Here is an 18543-nt window from a genome sequence, read left to right as displayed (position 1 = left end):
CACACGTCGTCATTGTGCACGGAGCTGTCGGCAGCCTGGAGATGTACTGCTGGTGTAAAACCATCAGAAATGACCTACCTGTTGGTAACAGAACAGCAGGCCAACTGCAGGCGAGCTTGTTTCTTCTTCTGACAAGCTTCTGAGGCAGTCCTTTAATCTCTAATCTAGGTTTACGGTCATTTTTATTGAAATGCCGGGCTCTGTGAAAAGTTGACATGTATGACCATCATAAAACGGGAGTTATGGGAGCCCAGAATTGCCTTGATGGTCCAAGTGTCTGCAGGAAGCGTTTTTAAAATCTGTAATCAGGATTTATTGGCCTTCGTGGCTGAAACTGTCAGTAGAAAATAAAATAATCAGCCCGGGAGGTTTCTTCCCCTCTCCCTTTGCTGCGTGGCCGTGCTCTGCTGTGCTCGGTGCTGCGGGCTGGGGCTGCTGTGATGAGCTGCAGGGCCAGGCAGGATCTGTGCCACCCAGGGCAGCTGGTTTCAGCAGCACAGGGATGGTGCCTGAGGCCAGCGGTGCATTCTTTTTAAAAGACAAGTGATTTGTGTCAGAGCTCTGGGGTGGGAGCGCACTGCTGTGCTTCGCTGTGCTCCCTGCTGATGTGGGCTGCTAATGGCACGAGTGCCTGCTGCTGGTGCACTGCTGTGCTGTGAGGGGAGGCCGCAGTGCCCTGATGGTTCTTCATGGGAAGGAATTTGGTGCTGGGGGATTTCAGAATTTGGGGGGTAAGCCAAGCTGGCCCGTGTATTTTGTCATCCTTGGTCAGTGCTGTTCCTCGAGGGCAGTGTTGCTCTGTGCAGTGCCCGGTGCTGCCCTTGCTCACGCATGCATGCTGGGTGCAGGATCTGTCCCACGCTCTGGCATCCAGAGGCGTTGCTCTGAGCACCTCCTGGCTCCTGCTTCTCTCCCTGTGAGCCGTGCCAGCCTTCCTCTGCTCCTGCACTGGGGAGGAGTGATGCTCTGCTCACCTCCAGGCCATACAAACCATGGTGCAGTCAGGATTGGCCGCGGTGCTGTGCCCCATTGGTGCCCCATCAGTACCCCATTGGTGCCCCATGCCCGCACTCTGCTCTGGACCCGTTGGGTTGGGTTGGTGCTGCGTCGCAGTCGGTGCTTCCACGCAGTTGCCTCTATCAGCAAAACATGTAATTTCCTCTCAGGATGATGTCAGGTTTGTCAAACAGAGCTATTCTTTGTGAAGAGGTGTGGGCTGCCACTAATTGGCGCGCGTACAAACCTATGTTAACAGGTTTAGTCGAGACTGAAGCGTGCTTATAAACGTGTCCCATGTAATGCTTGCAGAGGGAGCTGAGGATTCTGACGGCCGTCCCCTGGCTCTGCCCTGCAGCTGGGGTTCAGCACAGCGGGGCCGGGGGCTCCGTGCCCATGTAACAAATGTCTCCTGTAATGGAAGAGCTTTCTTTTCTTTTTAACTTTCTCTTATTATCGTCGCCCTTCATCATGTGGGGCGACTTCTGAGAGTAGTTTCCTAAATGCCAATTTTTACCCAGGTTTTAAAATTGAAATTCTATTTTTTTTTTATCCGAAGGCAGGATATAAATGACTCTACTAAAATTAGATTAATCCTAATAAGAATGTCAGTTATCATTTCTGAATACATTAATTTTTTTTTTTAAATCTTACATGCCTCTTTAGCTATAATTGCTGGTGTAATTTCTTACATAGACATAGGCTGTCCTCACGGTTGACAGCAGTGCTTAATGCAATGTCGACACCGCAGTAAGTCCTAAATTAGTGCATCGCAGTCCTTGCAGACGTTTTGAACTTTCTCCTTAATAAGTGTGGAAAAAATAAAAAAGGACCTCAAGTGCAAAACAAAATGAAAATGCAGTTGGGTAGCAGGATGAAATGAGGCGGTGGTGGGATGCTGCAGCAGGGAGCAGCGCTGTGTGCCCAGCAGGGCTGGGCTGGCAGCAGCTGAAGCCTTGGTGTGGGGTGGGTGGGCTCCTCAGGGCCGGGTCTGCTCTGATTGGGGATGCTTGTGGTGGCTTCTTGGTGGAAATTGAGGGATCTATGGGGGGACTTTTATGGGGCCTGGCAGGGCAGAGTTCTGGTAACATCCACACTGACTTTGTGGCTTAAAGCGTGGTGACCACAGCCCCTTTCCTGCTGGGTGTCCAGAATGCTGCCCTTATGCAGGCAGCCAAGTGCATTGCAGTAACACCCTGCAGGACAGCAGGACAGAGCAGCTCTGCTCTGCATTCAGCTGGCAGGGAGCGCTGTGTACGGGGAATGGCAGCAGCAGCACCGTGGGGACACGTCCCCGTCCTGGTGGGGAGAGCACTGTGGCCAGCTAGTGGGATGCTGGGGTACGGCCCTGGGAATGGCATCTGGCAGCAGAACTGCGCGGGGAGGAAGTGGTTGGGGGAACTTTGGTCTCCTGCGGCATCTCGTCAGCTTTCTTCCATGCGTGTGGGTGGCAAGCTGGAGGTTTTTTGTCTCTGGGGTGGGGATTGTGAATGGTCCCCATCCGTGGGTTCTGCCGGCAATTGGAAACGGCTGCTGTGGGAGCAGCACGAGGGTGGCCCAGGGAGTGGGGATGGACGGGGTGCTTCTACCCTGCTTCTCTTCCTCCTCCTCTGTGCTGGTTTATTTCCAGGCTTTAAAGCAGAGTGAACATGCCAGCCTCAGGGGCTGCTCCTGCTTGCCATCCCCGCGATCCTCACGTGGGCTAATTGTGAAGGCTGGTGGCATGTGGTCCCATGGTCCCTGCTGGGACCCTGGTGGGGCTTTCCCAAGGGCTCTGCTTGGCTTTGCTTGCCCCGCTGCCATCTGTGTTCTTGCCAGGTGCCAGCACATCCCTTCCCCAGGCTGTATGGGGTCCTGGGTTTGGGGATATCTCCGGGGTAACTTCAGTGCTGGCTGGCGGTTCCCAGGGAAGTGGTGGGGAACGCAAGCGGGCTGGGGCCTTGAGAAAAGCTGTCCAGGAGAAAGGCAATTTCTCTCTTCCTGCCCTATCACCTTAAAGCAAATAGCAGCAGGCTCGGCCAGAGAGAGCTGCTGTCTTTTAGCTCCTTTGCTATTTGCCTAGCGATGCAGAGGAAAGGCCAGCCAGCGGGGCGAGATTTATGGGCCCTCCCAGGGTGCCTGCAGTACCCTGCTGCAAAAGGGCAGTGGAAGATTAAAGCCCTCCATAGGCTGGGTTTGGGTGTGGGGTGATACAGGCCGGCCCCAGTGGGTGCCAGCCACACCGACTGCTGGGATTTCATAGAAATCAGTGCTTGGGACCAGGGCTGAGACCAGCGAACTCATTTCCCTTTTGCAATCACAAATCCTGCCTTAAAGACAGACAGGCCGGTCTGCAGTGTGACGGATTGTTGGCGTAGGAGGAAGTCCACGGAGCTCCTAATGACATGTCTGGAGAGCTGATTTTTGTGGTGGTGGCCTCCCTAAAGAAAGGGTTGCTGCTGGGCTGGGGCGAGCTTTCTTTGGCGTGTTGTTAAAAGTCTCTTTTGATGGGACGCTGCTGTGCTGGTGGGGGAGGAGTTCTTGCAGCAGTGCAGGTCCAGGTACCCCTGCTGCTGCAAAGGGAGCAGCTTAAAGACTCACGGAATGGTTTGGGTTGGCAAGGACCTTAAACATCATGTAGTCCAACACATCTCTAGATCTCTGGGCTTGCCGCTGCTCTCCTCTGCGTGCTAGAGAGCTGGGCTCAGCTCTGTTTAAACTGCAGAACTTGGAGCTGTTGGTGCATTGCTTCCTGCCAGCTTGCACACTGCGTGTGCCTCAGCCCTGGGTGCAGAGAGCTCTGTGCCACCCGCTGGGTCTGCACGATGTCCCCGGAGAAGGGCAGACCTTCAGCTCTGGCAGCTGCTCTGACACCGGAGAAAGTAATGGCCTTTCTTGTTCCTCTCTGGCTTCTCATATTCCCCAAAGGAGGTTGTACATTTTATTAAAGTTCAGCCGTACGTGTATCTAGCCTAAAAATAAAAGCGAGTACGAGCCAGATCTCTTTCAGCGAGGGGCGAGGCTTCAACCCGACACGGCTGCGTTGTGCTGGCTGTGCCGCCGTCCCTTTGCTGGGACGTGGGGGGGCGCGGGGGCTCCCGGCCCCTTCCTCGCTAAACCCCCAGGGCTGGGGCTTTATCCTGTAGCTGTTGTGGAAACGGCGGCTTCTGCATCTCACAGGACCTCCCATGGTCTGAGGAGGGGCTTTAAGGAGAAAGGGGCCATTTTCTGCCCTGCCAAGTGACTTTCAGGAACGCAGCCTGAGGTGGAGGCTGGGTGTATGCTTTCTTGTGGAACAGGCTCACCAGTCCTCAGTGAATCTCTTACTTTTTGTGTGCATGAGGACAAGGGGGGAGGAGGGGTGAAAAGAAAACGTCTTTTGAGCTCTGGTGACTCATCTTTAGCTTTTTTGTCGTAGACCCATCCAAAACAGCCTGTGGTGTTGGGTTGAAAGTCCTGTACGGCCAAGTATAGCGTGAAGATTACAGGGCTGACTCAGAGGGCAGGAATATCGTGTGACCTGGTTACTGGGGCAGTTATTACACGGCTGGAGCGGACAGTCGTTATGGTTATTGTATGCATGCATTTCGTTATAATGGAGTGGTTAAGAAAGCCTGAATAAGTTCTAACGCAGGCTGTAGTCCAGCCAGTTCCCAGTAATGACACGAGGGCTCGGAGAGATGTGCAGCTGCCTGGGAAGATGGCGCTTCCAGACTTAGCCCAAATTACAAAACCCGTTTCGCCACCCTGGGAGTCAGCAGATCAAAAGCAGCGGTGTTAGTCACGGGGATGGAGCCCCGGCCCTGTCCTGCCCGCGGGGCTGCTGGAGCCGGCACGACCCGTCGGTGCTGGGCTGAGCATCCCGTCGCACTGTGCTAACTGCTCCTGGGCTTCTCTCCTCTTCGTGCCCGGTTTCTGATGTCAGGATGAATCCTTCGAGCTGCAGCGGCGCTTAGCCGAAGCACGCTGAGCCGCAGGGCCCAGGGTTGGCACGCGGGGTGCAAAGAGCTCAGTCACTTGGGGAGCCCCCTCCGTGCCCCCGAGGATGCAGCGGCCCTTGGTGGTGGCCTGTCCCCGCTCTCTACAGGCCCCTGTGGGACCCTGGTGCCGTTGTGATCTGGTTTTCTTCTGGATTCCCATGTCTGGGACTGGTTGGGTTTTGCGCACAGCATTTGCTCAGGCGCTGGGGCACAGCGTGCTGCAAACAGAGGCGATTGCTTCCCCATGCTGTGCTGCTAACTGCAGCCTGTAACTTCATCCCTTCCCCTCTTTGCTTTCATTTCTTGATTTTTGAGGCCAAGCTTGTGGAGGGAAGGATCCTCCAGAAGGTGCCAGGGCTGGAGCCAGACCTTGGACTGGGAGAGCAGCGCTGACCCCTGGCTGAGCCCCTGCACAGGGCAGGGGGCTGCAATGCTCTGCTCTGGGGCTGCATCTGCATCACAAAGCAGGGCCTGGCGGGGAGGTCTCGCTCTGCTCTCGCTCTGCTCTCGGGTTCCTCGGGCACGTGAGTGCCGCTGCCTTCCCTTCCAAGTGGGCGCGCAGCCGCCGTTGTGTGCCATGCCAAAGTAATTCTTTGCTTTGGAACTGGGAGGCGAAATCTCCTCCATCTTATTGCTGAGGGGTCAGGGAAGAAGTGGGAACCCCGCTGGTCAGACCTTGTTCCCTTTTAACCCGTCTCTCCCTCTCCCCTTAGCCTCCAAATGAATGGAGAAGGAGCGGGGCTGCAGCCAGAGCACGGGCACGGGCGTTCCTGGGCCTCCCCCAAACCAAAGCAAAATAGAAAAACAAACGGAGCTGAGCGGGGAACCCGATCCTCTTCCGTCGGATCATTTTGTGTCTGCAGCGTCCAGGCTTTGGGTTTTGGGTCTGTGCCGCTTCGGAGCAATTCTAGCTTTTGAAATTCCTGGTGGTGAGCAGGGCTTGGCTGCGGGACGTTGTTCCTGGCTGGCCTCCTGCAAGAGGAGCTTGGGCTCCTTGGGGGGCTGGAAGGCGCTGGCTGGCCTGGTGGTCCCACTTGGTTCCCTGTGCTGCCCCTCTGTGCATTCCTCTTCCCTTGGCACCTTTAGGTTTCGTGCTTGGTGGGGCCTGGGGTGTGCAGCTCTGGGCATGGTGGGCTGGTGAGATACTGTAGGATGGTCAATAAGGAAACTAGGACTCAAGTTGGAGTGTTAGAAAGCAGGCATTTTTTAGTAGATAGCTGGATGCATGGGGGTAATCCTGCTCTCAAGCATGACTTACAGGGATGATATTCAGTTTATGTGTATCACCTGTGTTACTTATGCAGAAGTTTTCCAGGAGGTATGTTACATGCTCAGGGACCGATTCCAAGCTGGACCTTCTATTTCCTTGGTGCAAAAACTGGGCAGAACTTCCTTATCTCCTTGGTTCAGAGGTGCGTTGTTTTCTGTTGTCTAAACAAGTGGCAGGGCAGGGATATCATCAGCAAACTTAATACTACATCGCAACTTGTCCAGGGGGGCTGCGAGCTCAGCAGAAGGGGAACACTCGCTCCCCTGCACCTCGGCAGGCTGGGGCCCCGCGACCAGGGCTGCGCCTCATTGTCTCACTTTTCTCCCCATTCCTACGCCAATTAAAGAGCCGTGTTGCCATTCATGGCCCTTATGGTTTTGTTCAGTTGTCTGTCAGCTCTTGTCAAGTCCCTGTTCCCTTCCCCTCCCCCATTTTAAAAAACAAAACCTCTTACAAACCCCGCTTTGAATCGCATCTTACCTCATGCGCAGCGTGGGGCCCCATTGATGGCGCGGCGCGGGGCTGCCGGCCGTGGCTGCGGGCTGAGCGCTCCCCACGCCGCCTTTGTGGCCGCCGCCGCCGCCCTGCGCCGCAGCCTGACAGCATTAATTAGATAGCACGGCTTGTCTTTATTTCTGCGAGGGGAGGTGCGGGCTGATAGGGTCTGGGGGAGGAAATGGAGGCTTTCTCATTTCATTTTTAATTGTTGGCTGTTATTTTGGCCAGCTGCTCGGTTCTGTCGCTGGTGGAGCAGTGTATCGTGCCGGGACAGCAACGAGTGTGCAGAGTGCCTACGGGCAGACGTGGCACCCAGGATGCATCCCTTGTCCTGCCCCAACAGCATCTGCCCTCGGAGAGCAGGGACCGGGGCCTTGGTCCCCCCGGAGCTGCTGTCACTGCTTGCAGAAAGCGCTGCAGGTGGCAGCAGCAGCCTGCGCCAGTGGTCTGGCCCCAATTAAATCTCCTCCAAATGGCCTCAATTACCGGCTTGTTTTTAATTTTCCTCGCAGGGTTGGGATAAATAGTATTTGTTTGTACGGTTTGGGTGCAGCGCCTGCATGCATGGAGGGTGCTCACATTGGTGCCTGGCTTCTGTAAGGGCCCCTTGCCTTCCTCCTCTTCCTCCTTGGGCAGGGAGGATGCACCCATCCCACGGGGGTGGGTAGGCATGGGAGCACTCTGCTCTTGTGCTCTTGCCATGCAGAAGAGCTTTCACCTGGCAGGGGACATGCACTCTGTGTGCTGCATTAGCTTTGGCCAGGCTCTTCTGGTCGTGTACTCATTTGGAAACAGAGCTTATCTCATTATGGAATCATATGCCTTCTTGTGGGTGCTTTTATTCTGTCACTCAGCTTGGGAACCCCCCCGTGCCCATGCAGGAACTCAGCATGCCCACCTCCGGCTCTCCTGCAGCTCAGGGGCCACATGCAGCTTGCTGGCTGTCCCCTGGCTGGGGATGTCACTGGCAGCACGGCATAGCGGCGTGCAGCTATAAATAAGCTGTTTCAGACAAATGCCTTTGTGCAGGCCAGAGCTGGAAAGAGGCTGTAATGCATGATGGCAGCTTTGCGATGCCTCAGTGCAGTGCGCACACGGTCAGCGCTTCTCCGGCTGTATCCAACCTGTTCTGTTCCTTCACTGGAAATCCAGCAGGTTCACCAAATGAACACCGGTCTTGCATTGAAGGAGCAAGTGTGTCCTGATGATTAAAGCCCAAAGTTACCCCAGAGACCCCTAGCTCCAGCAAGACAGAAAGCTGAGAACAAGCACGGGCAATGCAGCTGCAATGGTTTCTGCTTTGGCAATCAGAAACTGTTTTCCTGCTGGCCTGGCACCTGTGGCATCCCTGGCGAGAGGACCGCTGGAGTCCTCAGTTGGTGCTGCTGGTGGCAAGCATGATGTGATCTGGAACCTGGAGTGCTTGCAGACTGAGAGAGTCGAAGCAGGTAGCTGAGGGCAGAAAAACCTGCTTGGGGGCTGTGGGAATCGCCTTTTTTTCCCAGTGTGCTCTGATAGTTGGTCCTGAGCCGGACTTCCTCTGCCACATCATTTGGTGCAGTGATAATGAAAGAGGATGTGCTCTGATGGCGGAGGGACCGTGCTGTCCCTTGTTGGCTGCTCTGGAGGAGGAGCACCTCCTGTGATGGAAGCATGCCTGGTGATGGAGGCGGGGAAGGTTTGGTCCACCTCTAGCCTGTTGTGTTGGATTCCTTGTCTTCTGGGAGAGAGAGTTTGTGTGTGCAGAGCAGCCCCCGTGCACCTCCTGAGCAAAGCTCCCATCAGTGTTTGTTGTGAGGCTGCTCCCTCATCCACTTGCTGAGGTGTGAGCAATGCCTGCTGTGCTCCAGGCGGACCGGCAGCTTATTTGGCCAGCTTGTGCTTGACACTTGCAGTCAACGTTTCCCAATGGCAGTGGCTGAGCAAAGCTTCGCTTACGGATGGGCTGCTGGTTCCTTGGGATGTGGTGGTTCCGGATCACAGCTGATAGGGATTGGCACTGCGCAATGGGATCTGCGCTGCTTGTAGGAGGGAGCTCAGGTGTGAGGTGTGGAGCAGGAGCTTGCAGTGCTGGAGCCCTATGGGAGGTGTGGGGTGGTCCTCCAGCAGCACTGCAGCCATCATCGCCCCGCAGTAACACGCGGGGGAACTGAAGGCAGAGCTTCCCCAGCTCCGCCATTGCAGCCTCCTGCTGGGAGCTGAGGTGTTCCCAGTTTATTTTTCCCCCCGCAGCCGGTGTTTACTTGCCTTCTGCTTACATTTTAACTACGGTTTGATAATAAACCCCAATCAGTCATCAGTGCAAAACTTGCAAGGGATTACATATGCTGGAGAAACATTTACTTAAGCAGATTTCAGTTCATCTAAGAAAGGGCCTCCTCCTCGGGGGGCCTGGAGGTCTCCATGGCTGTGGGCTGTGGCTGTTGTGGCCCTGGCAGGTGGCCGGGGCGGCTCTGGAGCAGTGGGATCCTGTTCTGGGGTTCCCACATCGTGTTCTGGGGGGACTCCAGAGGTGTTGGGGGGGTCCCCAGGGGCTGCGCATCTCCATTCTCCAGTGCATTCAGCATGCATTGCCTTTATGGCTGATTTCATTTCCCCCCGTTCTTCCCGTGCCCCCCCTGTGGAAGCGGTGGGGGTTTGGGGTGCGGCGCGGGGACAAAATGGCAGCCATGTGTGGGGAGGGGGGAAGGGGGGGCGGCTGGGCCTCGTTGCCATGGCGACCCGTTTCTGCCTCACTGATGCGTCGTGTAAATCCGTTTAGAAACGAGAAGGGCCTTTTGTCTTTGGGAGGGTTGAATGGGCCTCATTAAACCTGAAATGTGGAGGGAAAAAGAAAAAAAAAGGGCCTTAAAGTGTGTCCGGGAGAGGAACGGGGTCGAGTGGGGAGCGGGGGGCTCTGTGGGGTGGTTTGCAGAGAAGGCAGAGCTGCAGGCTGTGCGGGCAGCCGCTGTGTGCTGGAGGGAAGAACGGGGATCTGTTTGCACGGCCCCTTTATTGGGGGGGTCGTGGGTGCTGACAGCAGTACTAAAATGCACCATGCCTGCCCCCCCACTGCTGAATGAGGCTGAGGGGCCGCGAGTGGGGTGGAGGGAGGGGGGGGCACCGGGAGGGGTCATTCCCAGCACCGCTAACGAGGCAGATCCGTCGTTAATTCGGCTGCTGCGTCGGGGGGCGGGCAGGGAGCCAGTGTAGTGTTTATCATTAAAGGTATTAGGAATGATCCCAGAGAATTACAGACCGGGGGTGCATTGCGATGGAGCTGGTTAAATGCCTGGAGGAAACGGGCTGGGCTGATTAGCCTCGTGCCATGGTGGGAACCACCTGCGGTTGGCGTTGGTGGAGCATGTGAGCCGGTGGGCTGAGATGGCTCCTAGCTTCTTTGCTAAGACTTGGGCTGTGGGCAGTGTTGCCTAAGAACTTGCTGGTGTGAGGGTTAAGGATGGAGGCTGCTCCTGGGGCTCCGTGGCTGAAGGATGGATGGAGAGCAGGTGGTGGAAGGAAGCACAGAGGTGGGATGGCGTGAAGGACCAGCGAGAAACACTGACTTTCTGTGGTCATGCTTGGAGCCAAGGCCAAAGGAGCGACCACCCCACGAGGCTGCTTTGAGGCTTACCTGAGTCGCTGTGCTGTGTTCTCGTCGCCCCATCGCAGAGCGGATACTGCAGAAATAGAAGAGGTCTGCAGAAGGGCAGTGGAAATAATTATACAGAGATTAGCAGGAAAAAAGAGATCGAAGGCTGCACTTAGCGGAGACTAAGAATAGAAGAGCACATGAAAGAAGTGGGATCTGAAAGTGTGAGGATGGGGAATCATGTGCTCCTATTTACCCTTCCTTGCAGTGACGAAGAACTCGACAAATGGGAAGGTGACAGACATGGATGGGAGGTGGAGGAGAGCAGGGAACCGCTTTGCTCAAGTTGTAATGAATGTCCTTCCGTGGGATATCTCTGTTCCAAGAAGTTAGCGAGAGTCAAAAAGAAGAAATTGGATTGCATTAGCACTATAGATTGAAAAAATGAGGTTGTATGGACCTGGACCCTCCTGCTTCTACCATGGCCTGGTAGCTGGATAGGAACCTGGATGTATTGGTGTTCCAGTACCTTGCTGCTGCTCCTGCACCTCTCTGGGATGGATGTGGACTGCTGGAGGCTGCCTGTATGGGCAGGAGGGCTCTTCTTGGGCAGAGAGCTCCTCGGCTGTGACGTGGTGGTGGTGTGGGCTCCTGAAAAGCAAGTGGGAACAAGGCAGGCAGCAGAGGGCTTCTGCTTCTGGCTGTGGTTGGACACCAGTGAAGCCCTCATGTGTTTTATACGCTGCATGAATGCTTTTTGGGACTTTTTCCATGGAGTCTCCAGCTCTTTTCCTCAACCACTTCATCTTACAGAACCGCTGGCTGCTTCCTGGAGCACATGTCTGAGCCCCGGGGACCTACGGGAGCCCTGGGGATGGTGTAGCCCCCAAATAACCTCCAGAGCAAGCCCATATGCTGTGTTAGGAGGGTAGGTTCTCCTGACGTGGTCCTCAGCTCCTGAAGGTCTAGCAGGACCCGTGGCTCTTGCACAGCAGTAAATGCCACATCTAAATGGCTGTTTGCTGCTCTCTGCTCGCAGCATGTCACTGTGCCAGGCCCTCCTGCAGCCCTGGCTGCTAAGAGTACATGTCCTCCTTGCAAGATGGTTATTTCTGGGTTTCTTTGAAGAAAACAGCATTCAGCATATGTCACCTTGTATGTATGTCAGAATTCATGCTTCAGAGTATCTTATCCAAGGAGGGGGTAGCTGTTCTGTGTTGTTCTGTTTTCTGCAAAGCCTGAAATACAGTAAGAGCTACGTTTTGTTCTTCAGACACAGGGAAATGTGATGCCTGCCCCAGAGGTTTTGTAGTTCTCATGGCACAATAAGTACCTGGGCTGGGAGATAGGTTGTTTGAAAGCATGTTAACCCGTTCTTTAAATTATGTGCATATTTACCAGTTTCCCGTGTGCTGACACAGACTGGCGGAGCTGTGATGCTTCAGTGTGGAACCAGGGTGAGGAGCAGCAGGCACTGCGGGATGTGTCTTCCTTTGCTTGAGGAGCATTCTGGGGTACAGAGGGTACAGAGTCCTGTAAACTGACTTGAGTGCAGCCTGGCGCAACAAAGGCCGCAGAAATCCCCCCGAGTAACCCAGCGGCATATTTTGAGAGATTATCCCTTATCACTCTGGTCCTTTTCCTCTCCAATTAAATCCCCTTTGCGATGCCAGTGCAGCCGTGCCTGACACCAGACGCTGTGCAAGCTGGGGAGCACGGAACCTGTGTCACTGCGCTGGTCCCACTTGTTGCACCCTTGTCGCTTTGTCGGCTCCCGCTGGCTGGGGGCTCAGGGGTTGTCCCTTTGGTTCCATCCACACTGGGGCATGGGGCTCCCCCAGCAACCCTGAGTCCCTGGCTGGGTGGGGGACTGCCCCCCGCTTGGGTTTCTCAGCTCAGGCATCTCCGGCTTGCAGGGGCTGGCTGCCAACAGAGCTCCCCTTGTTTACCCAACTCGGAGGAATCGGTTTACAAGGCTCACAAATACCCTTTTCACCTTTCCCATCAGAAAACACCTCCCGAAACAATGAGGAAATTGGACGCTGCCACCTGATAGCTCCCTAGGAACCTGCAGGGCCAGGAATTTGTGGGGCTGCGGGGCCGGCCGGTGCGCGGGGCTGCACACCCGGGATGCAGCACTGGGAGCCCGACTGGGTCTGTGGGTGGCAATGCCAGTGCCACCAGCATCACCCTGATGTGGTGAGCCCGCTGGGAATGAAAGTGACTCAAGTAGCTGCAGTTAATCTTTCCCACCGCGTCTGACGCCGGAAGAAAGGATGTGGAGATGTTTTCCATGAGCTGTTAACTCGTGGTGGTTACAAATACTCCATGAATCGAAGCAGAAATGTCCTCCTTGTCCCAAAGTGGGGCATGTGGGGAGGCTGTGCGCTCCGTGAGAGGCGCTGGGTTGCAGGGACGGATGGAGCTGAGCTCGAGCCAACCGTGTGGCCGTCAGCCTGCCTGCAGCAGCGCTGCGCTCGGGGGTGACAAAGCCCTTCAGCTGTCTCCTGCGGCTGCGAGGCTCGATCTCATGAAGCACTTGAGATTTCCAGATAAAAAGGAGGCCCAGCTGAGCTGAGCAGAGCACGCTTCCCGATTTGCATCGGCTTTAAGTGCCTGCCGCTGGTTTCGTAGCGACTTGAACGGCTCCAGCCTTTAGACTTGGGAGGTCCTTGGGGAAGAAGCATCCCAGCGCGTGCAGCAGCCCGTGCTTCTCCAGCCCAGCAGCGGCTTTGCTTTCTTTCTTGCGTGTTTGACCCCAGCAAATGCAGCGTGTGCAGGATGGGCACCTCGCATGCTTGTGCTGGAGCCAGTGCAAGACGCGAGAGCGTTCCTGTGGGGTGCTGGGAGAGCAGAGGGGAGCAGAGGGTGACAGGGCTGCCTGGTTCTGCTGCCCTTGAAACCATCGTGCTGTGATTTGCACAGAAGAGCAGGGCTGGCTGGAGGTTTTGGGTGGCAAAGGTGCTGGGGAAGGTGCTGCAGGCTGTGTGCTGCCCGCTCCATTCCCATCCCATCCCTGCCGCGGGGTCCGCTCATCCCCAGTGCTGGCTGTAGCTGTCTGAGGCTGGGACATAAGTAGGTTATTGCTTTGAGCAACAGCCATCCTCCTTCTCAGTGCTTCACCAGTCTGCCGTATCCTAATTTAAGTTGTCTAATACAGTGCATGTCTCGAGCCGCATCCCCGAGTGCTTTATTATGCAGATGTCAGTCACAGTTTCATCCTTAAGGTTGAATTGAATTTCATTCCACTCCCCCCCGTAAAGCAGGGAAATCATTCTCTGTATGGATGAGGAATACAGCAGATCCTCCCCAAAACTACAGTATGTGCTCTCAGGGCTCACTGAGTTTCCCTTTTAATTTAAAAGTAATTTGTTCATTCTTTCCAGTTAACATCAATTTGGAGATGTGTCCTTGTAAGGATGAGTCACCTCGTGCCAGGAGTTTGAGCCTTTTTTTGCCTTCAGAGACCCTTTTAAAGTAAAATTTCTCATGTGCCGAACTTGCTCTAATAATGTCCAAGGGTGACCTCTCCAAGTGCTTGGTGCTTTTCTCTTGGCTGTTCTTGTGAGGAATGGTGCTCTTCACCTTTTTCGCCCAATGGGAGGATAGCTGCCACAAGCCAGTGCTTGCAAAACACCTCCAAATGTGAGGGGGAAAGCCTTGATGTGTCGTTAAGGGTTCAGAGAAATGAGGAGCTGTTTTGAAGGTACTTTCAGGGGTTTCCTGTCACTGCTAAGGCTGAAGAGCCTTTTCACTTGGAGGCTTTTAGAGAAGAGGAGCACGCCAAGGGGGAAACGGAGGAGAAAACATCTGTGGGGCCGTGGGATGACAGTGACAGAGTGCTGCGTGCGGCGACGGTGAATGGTTCTTGGTGCTGGTGTAGAAAGCCTGGAAAATATTCCTGGGCTGATGCCCAGGCAGAAGCTGTGTGCTTCTGAAGTTGAGATGGAGCGTTCGTGTTCAGAAAATTGGTTGTGATTTTGTCCTTGAAAACAAATGCAACGGTCGTTTCTGAGCTTTGTGAGATTAGGGTACGCCAACAGGGAGCTGCGCTTGGATGTTCTCAGCGGCGTTCCTTTATCGTCTCCCTCCCTCCCCACGTTTTCCCGTCCTGCTGCGCTCAGAAATTGGCGTGACCCGACCCAGAGCCGCGGGGATGGCATGCGGGCTGTGCTGGCACTGCTGGGAGGTGGATGGGAGCCCTCTGCCCTGGCTCCGGAGTCGCGAGACATCTGCTCGACTTGTTTGCGGCTTCCTGTTTGGCATCTTTTGGGCAGAAGGGAGCTGGCAGAGGCTGAAGGAGGGAATTTGAGTCACTCGGGAGCCCTTTGCCAGAAAGCGTCTGACTCAGCCCAACTGCGGAGAAATGAATGTGGGATCCAGCTGCCTCGCAGGGTGGGAACCTGTGAGTGAGCATGCAAGTGTTTACTTGTGTTGCATGTCTGTGGCCTCGAATGGGGTGGGGTTGGTGAGCAAGGGGAGGGAGGGGCAGGGGCTTCTTTGCATCTTTGACTGAACATCTCCTGGGATTGCATCAGGGCACAGGCGATGGGTGGGGGAAGCCTTTATCGCGTGTAATGCTCTGGCTGGGGTCCAGCTGACCTACTTGGTGGCTCACCTGGAGCGCCGGCTGCCTTCCTTCCACCTTCCTGCGGCAGCCTGGCTGCGGAGGGGTGAAACTTCCTGCTCCGTTCTGGGGCTACTGGAGAGCCTTGTCCCGGAGGTTGTGGCTTCTAGGAGTCAGAACTGCTTCTACACAGCTGGTCAACTGGGGATGGTCAAGATTGTCCCCGTTCCTCGCGACCTGCTTGCACTGTTTGGGTTACTGTGTTCTGCTGTCCTTGGAGGGATGTGAGGGGCAGACGGTGCGGCCAGCATACCAAATCCAGCTCCACAGCTGAGGCAACACGGATGGAGGGCAGTTATAGCTGCTATCTCCAGTTGGCCTCGTGGTGTTGCCCCATGGGCTGATGGGGAGGTGCAGGCAATGCCTGCTGCTTCTTTCCCTCTCAATCCTGCAGCCGAAACCCGACTCAGGAGCCCTTGCCGAGGGCATGGGGTGTGTGTGGGCTTGGGCTCCGCCTGCCTTCCCTGGCGTGTAAATCTCGTGTAGCGAGAGGCCCACAGCCTGGGCTGCTGCAGCTCTGGTTTCAGCTCCGCGGCTTCTTGCTAAGACTTGCACAGGAGCCACAGAGCAGGTTGGTCCTGTATGTTTGATGCTGTTTCCTTGGTGCCTGGAACTTCAGCCTGCGCCGCTGACGCTGGGAGGAGGCAGCAGCCCCGTTGCCATGCCATGGGGCAGGAGCTGCAGGGAGGAGGGGAGCTGTGGATGTGTGCAGCCCAGCGGAGCTGTGCTCCGGTTTGCACAGATTACGTGAGGGAGTTGCAGCAGAGAGCTTTGCAGAAACATCCATTCCCATGTTATCTTCCATCAGAACGCATTACGTTGCCTACATCAAAGTAGATGCTCTGCTGCTTCCCTCCTCGTTGCCCTAATCCTCTACTTCAGAGTATGGCTCTGCAATAATGAAATCTGAATGTTAATTATCAGCACATTGCCTTCCTTCCCTCCGCAATGCCCTGCCTTCCAGCCCCAAATAGCTTTCCTCCCTCCTCGCTCCTCTCCATCCGGTCCTCCCACGCTCCTGGGCATGCTGCTGAGCCGCGGCAGCGGCCGGGTGGGTAGGAGCTGCCCTGCGAGATGCTTCCCTCCCTGCCATGTAAGGACAGGAATTCCTCCGCGAGCGGGGTGGGGAGGGATCCCTCCCCACTGCTCCCTAATTACAGCCGGCCCTGCAGGAAGCTGGCTGCCTTGCCTTGGGGCACACCGCATGGGCAGAGCCCAGCCCGGCTCTGTGGGATGGCAGCAGCGGTGGGAAGGTTCTGGCCTTGCTGCTGGGAACGGGAGAGCTTCGTGTTGGTGTCAAACAACAAAAAAAGCACTTAGTGGAGGGAGAGCGGAGGAATTTATGTCCTAAATAAATTGTAGGCTGTGCGCGGGGTGGAACACCTGGGTGTGAGCGTTGCTAACATCTCGCCTTCTCCTCTTCTTTCAGATTCATGAGTGGGAAAGGGTTGGTCATCTACCCGGAGATTGGGGACAAACTGGACATTATCTGCCCCAAGGCGGAGCCGTCCAAGCCTTACGAGTACTACAAGCTGTACCTGGTGAAAAAGGATCAGGCAGATGCCTGCAGCACTGTCATGGACCCCAACGTGCTGGTGACGTGCAACCGGCCCGAGCAGGAGATCCGCTTCACCATCAAGTTTCAGGAGTTCAGCCCCAACTACATGGGCCTGGAGTTCAAGCGGCAGCAGGATTACTTCATCACATGTGAGTCGCCCTCCTCTTCCTCGCTGGGGCTGCGGGGGCCTGCGGAGTGTCACCAGGCGCTGTTTGGGACTTGGCTGCTGCTCAGTGCTGACACGCACGGAAAATATTTCCCACTGCATGGGAGAAGGGAGGAATGTGCCGGCCGAGGGGTCCTGGGCCTTTATCTGGCAGCGCCAGGAGCCAGGACGGCCCCTCCAGCAGGGTGAGACCTGCCTGCAGCCGGAGTGGTTTCTGTGTCTGGAGAGGTTTCGTGGCTGGAGCTTGTTTGTGGAGCCGGGCTGTGAGGCTGGAGTGCTGCAGGGTCATCCTGTAGGGCGCTGGGATGCTGACGATGTGCAAAGTGTCTCGGCCATCCTTGCTGCCTGCCATAGGAAGCAGCCCGGGGAGTTGCTCCTGGAGCTTGTCATGATCTAAGAGGCTGTAAAATCCTACACGTTGGCCTGTAGTTGTTGTTTCCATCTGTAACATGGCTTTGTAGAAGGAAGGAGGCTGAGTTTCATCTGAGCACACAGATGATGTGCACAGGGTGCACCTGTGGGTACCAAACAGCACATCTCCAGCCACCATGGTGGCTGTGAGCTCGTTGCTGGGGCTGCTTTCCCCCCTCCCTCCCTCCTGGTGCTGGGCAATGCCTGCCTCCTCACTCACCCTCTGCCCCTTGCCCTGGGATTTCTGCTTGGCTGCTCACATCGCGTGCGAGCCCACAGCGCAGCAGGAAAGGGCACGGCAGCCCTGCTGCCCCCCGCGCTCACTGTCACGTGCTGCAGGCTCCACGACAAGCAGCCTGGCACAGGGGTCAGCTGAGACTGCAGGCTGGGGCACTGGAATCGGTCAGAGACGTATTTTTAGCCTGAGCTCTCTGCTGTCAGAGTGGTTGGCCAGGATCCTACAGGCATCCTCCAACTTGAGGCTGTGGGGCAGGAGGTGCTGCGGTGATGCTGCCAGCCTGAGAGCTCCCTGCTGCCCTATCTGGTGTTGGAAATTGCTTTATTTTCACTGCAGCGTAATTTCACTAAGCCTGGGACTGAGGAAACAGCCAAATGGGCTCCTGCAGGTCAGATTTCAGCCCACCCTTGGATCCTTAGCATACATTTGCTCAGCTCTCTATAATGCTTGGCATGAGCACAGGATGCTGCAAAAGGGATTGCAGCAGTTTCTCGCCAGAATGGCCCTTCTGCTCACCTGCTCCCAGTCCCGAGGAGCTGCAGCTGGGTGAGGACCTGGTGCAGCAATGAGCTCCTCCTGCTGCATGCACCCCTGCTCACTGTGTGTGCCCGGGGCTGGCTGCAGCATGGTGACTGTGGGATAGGGCAAGTCGGCCTCCCCTGCAGGTCTGCGGCTGAAGCAGGTCTGAATTCAGCTGTGAAATTTCTGTGCAGCAGGCAGAAAGTGGGGAGAAGGGGCTGAAAGCACAGCCGCAGGTTTTCCTTTTGTTTTCGGCAAACACCAGGAAGTGCTTGGGCAGCTTCTGCTCTGCGTGTGGGGCTGCTCTGAGTCCTGCATTGCACCTCGAGCTGCACCCCTGGCAGCTCTCTTGCAGCAGCAGCGAGCCCACCACCCTCTGCAGCTGGAAATACCTTTCCAGGACATACGCATTCACCAGAACAAACTCGGAGCCTATAGATGCCCCAGGGAGAATAAGTGCATGGGTTGCAAACCCCGTGCACCTGGGCTGCCAGCACACCTGTCCCCACCGTGCCACCTCCTCAGCTGCTTGTGTTTGTGTTCTCTGGCTGCTGGTGTGAAAGCAGTCTCTTTTTTTTTAATTATTATTTCTCGCCGTGGTTTTCCTCTCTCATTGTAGAGTTAGAAGACTGCAGCTGCATCTTTAATCCGCTACCAGAACACCGAACCTTGTCCCACATGCGGCGGTTTTCGCTGTGTTTGCACTGAAATCTGGTTTCCATCCGAGCGC

General features: G+C 55.7%; 1 protein-coding gene across 3 annotated transcripts in view; it reads left to right on the top strand.

Annotated features, from left to right (window-relative positions):
- Positions 1 to 18543, top strand: part of EFNB1 (ephrin B1) — a 49380-nt gene that overhangs the window by 15135 nt on the left and 15702 nt on the right. For 2 of the 3 annotated variants that reach the window (XM_048959297.1, XM_048959298.1), the window contains exon 2: positions 16351 to 16628. In XM_048959297.1, the coding sequence (XP_048815254.1) occupies positions 16351 to 16628 (278 nt within the window). Of the gene's footprint in view, positions 1 to 9848; positions 14700 to 16350; positions 16629 to 18543 lie in introns of those variants that run through there. The other variant, XM_048959299.1, reaches the window with a different exon arrangement.

This window comes from Lagopus muta, chromosome 13 (genome assembly GCF_023343835.1).
Source record: "Lagopus muta isolate bLagMut1 chromosome 13, bLagMut1 primary, whole genome shotgun sequence".
NCBI lineage: Eukaryota > Metazoa > Chordata > Aves > Galliformes > Phasianidae > Lagopus > Lagopus muta.
Note: the sequence above shows the minus strand (reverse complement) of the source record. Positions and strands in the feature narration are given on the sequence as shown.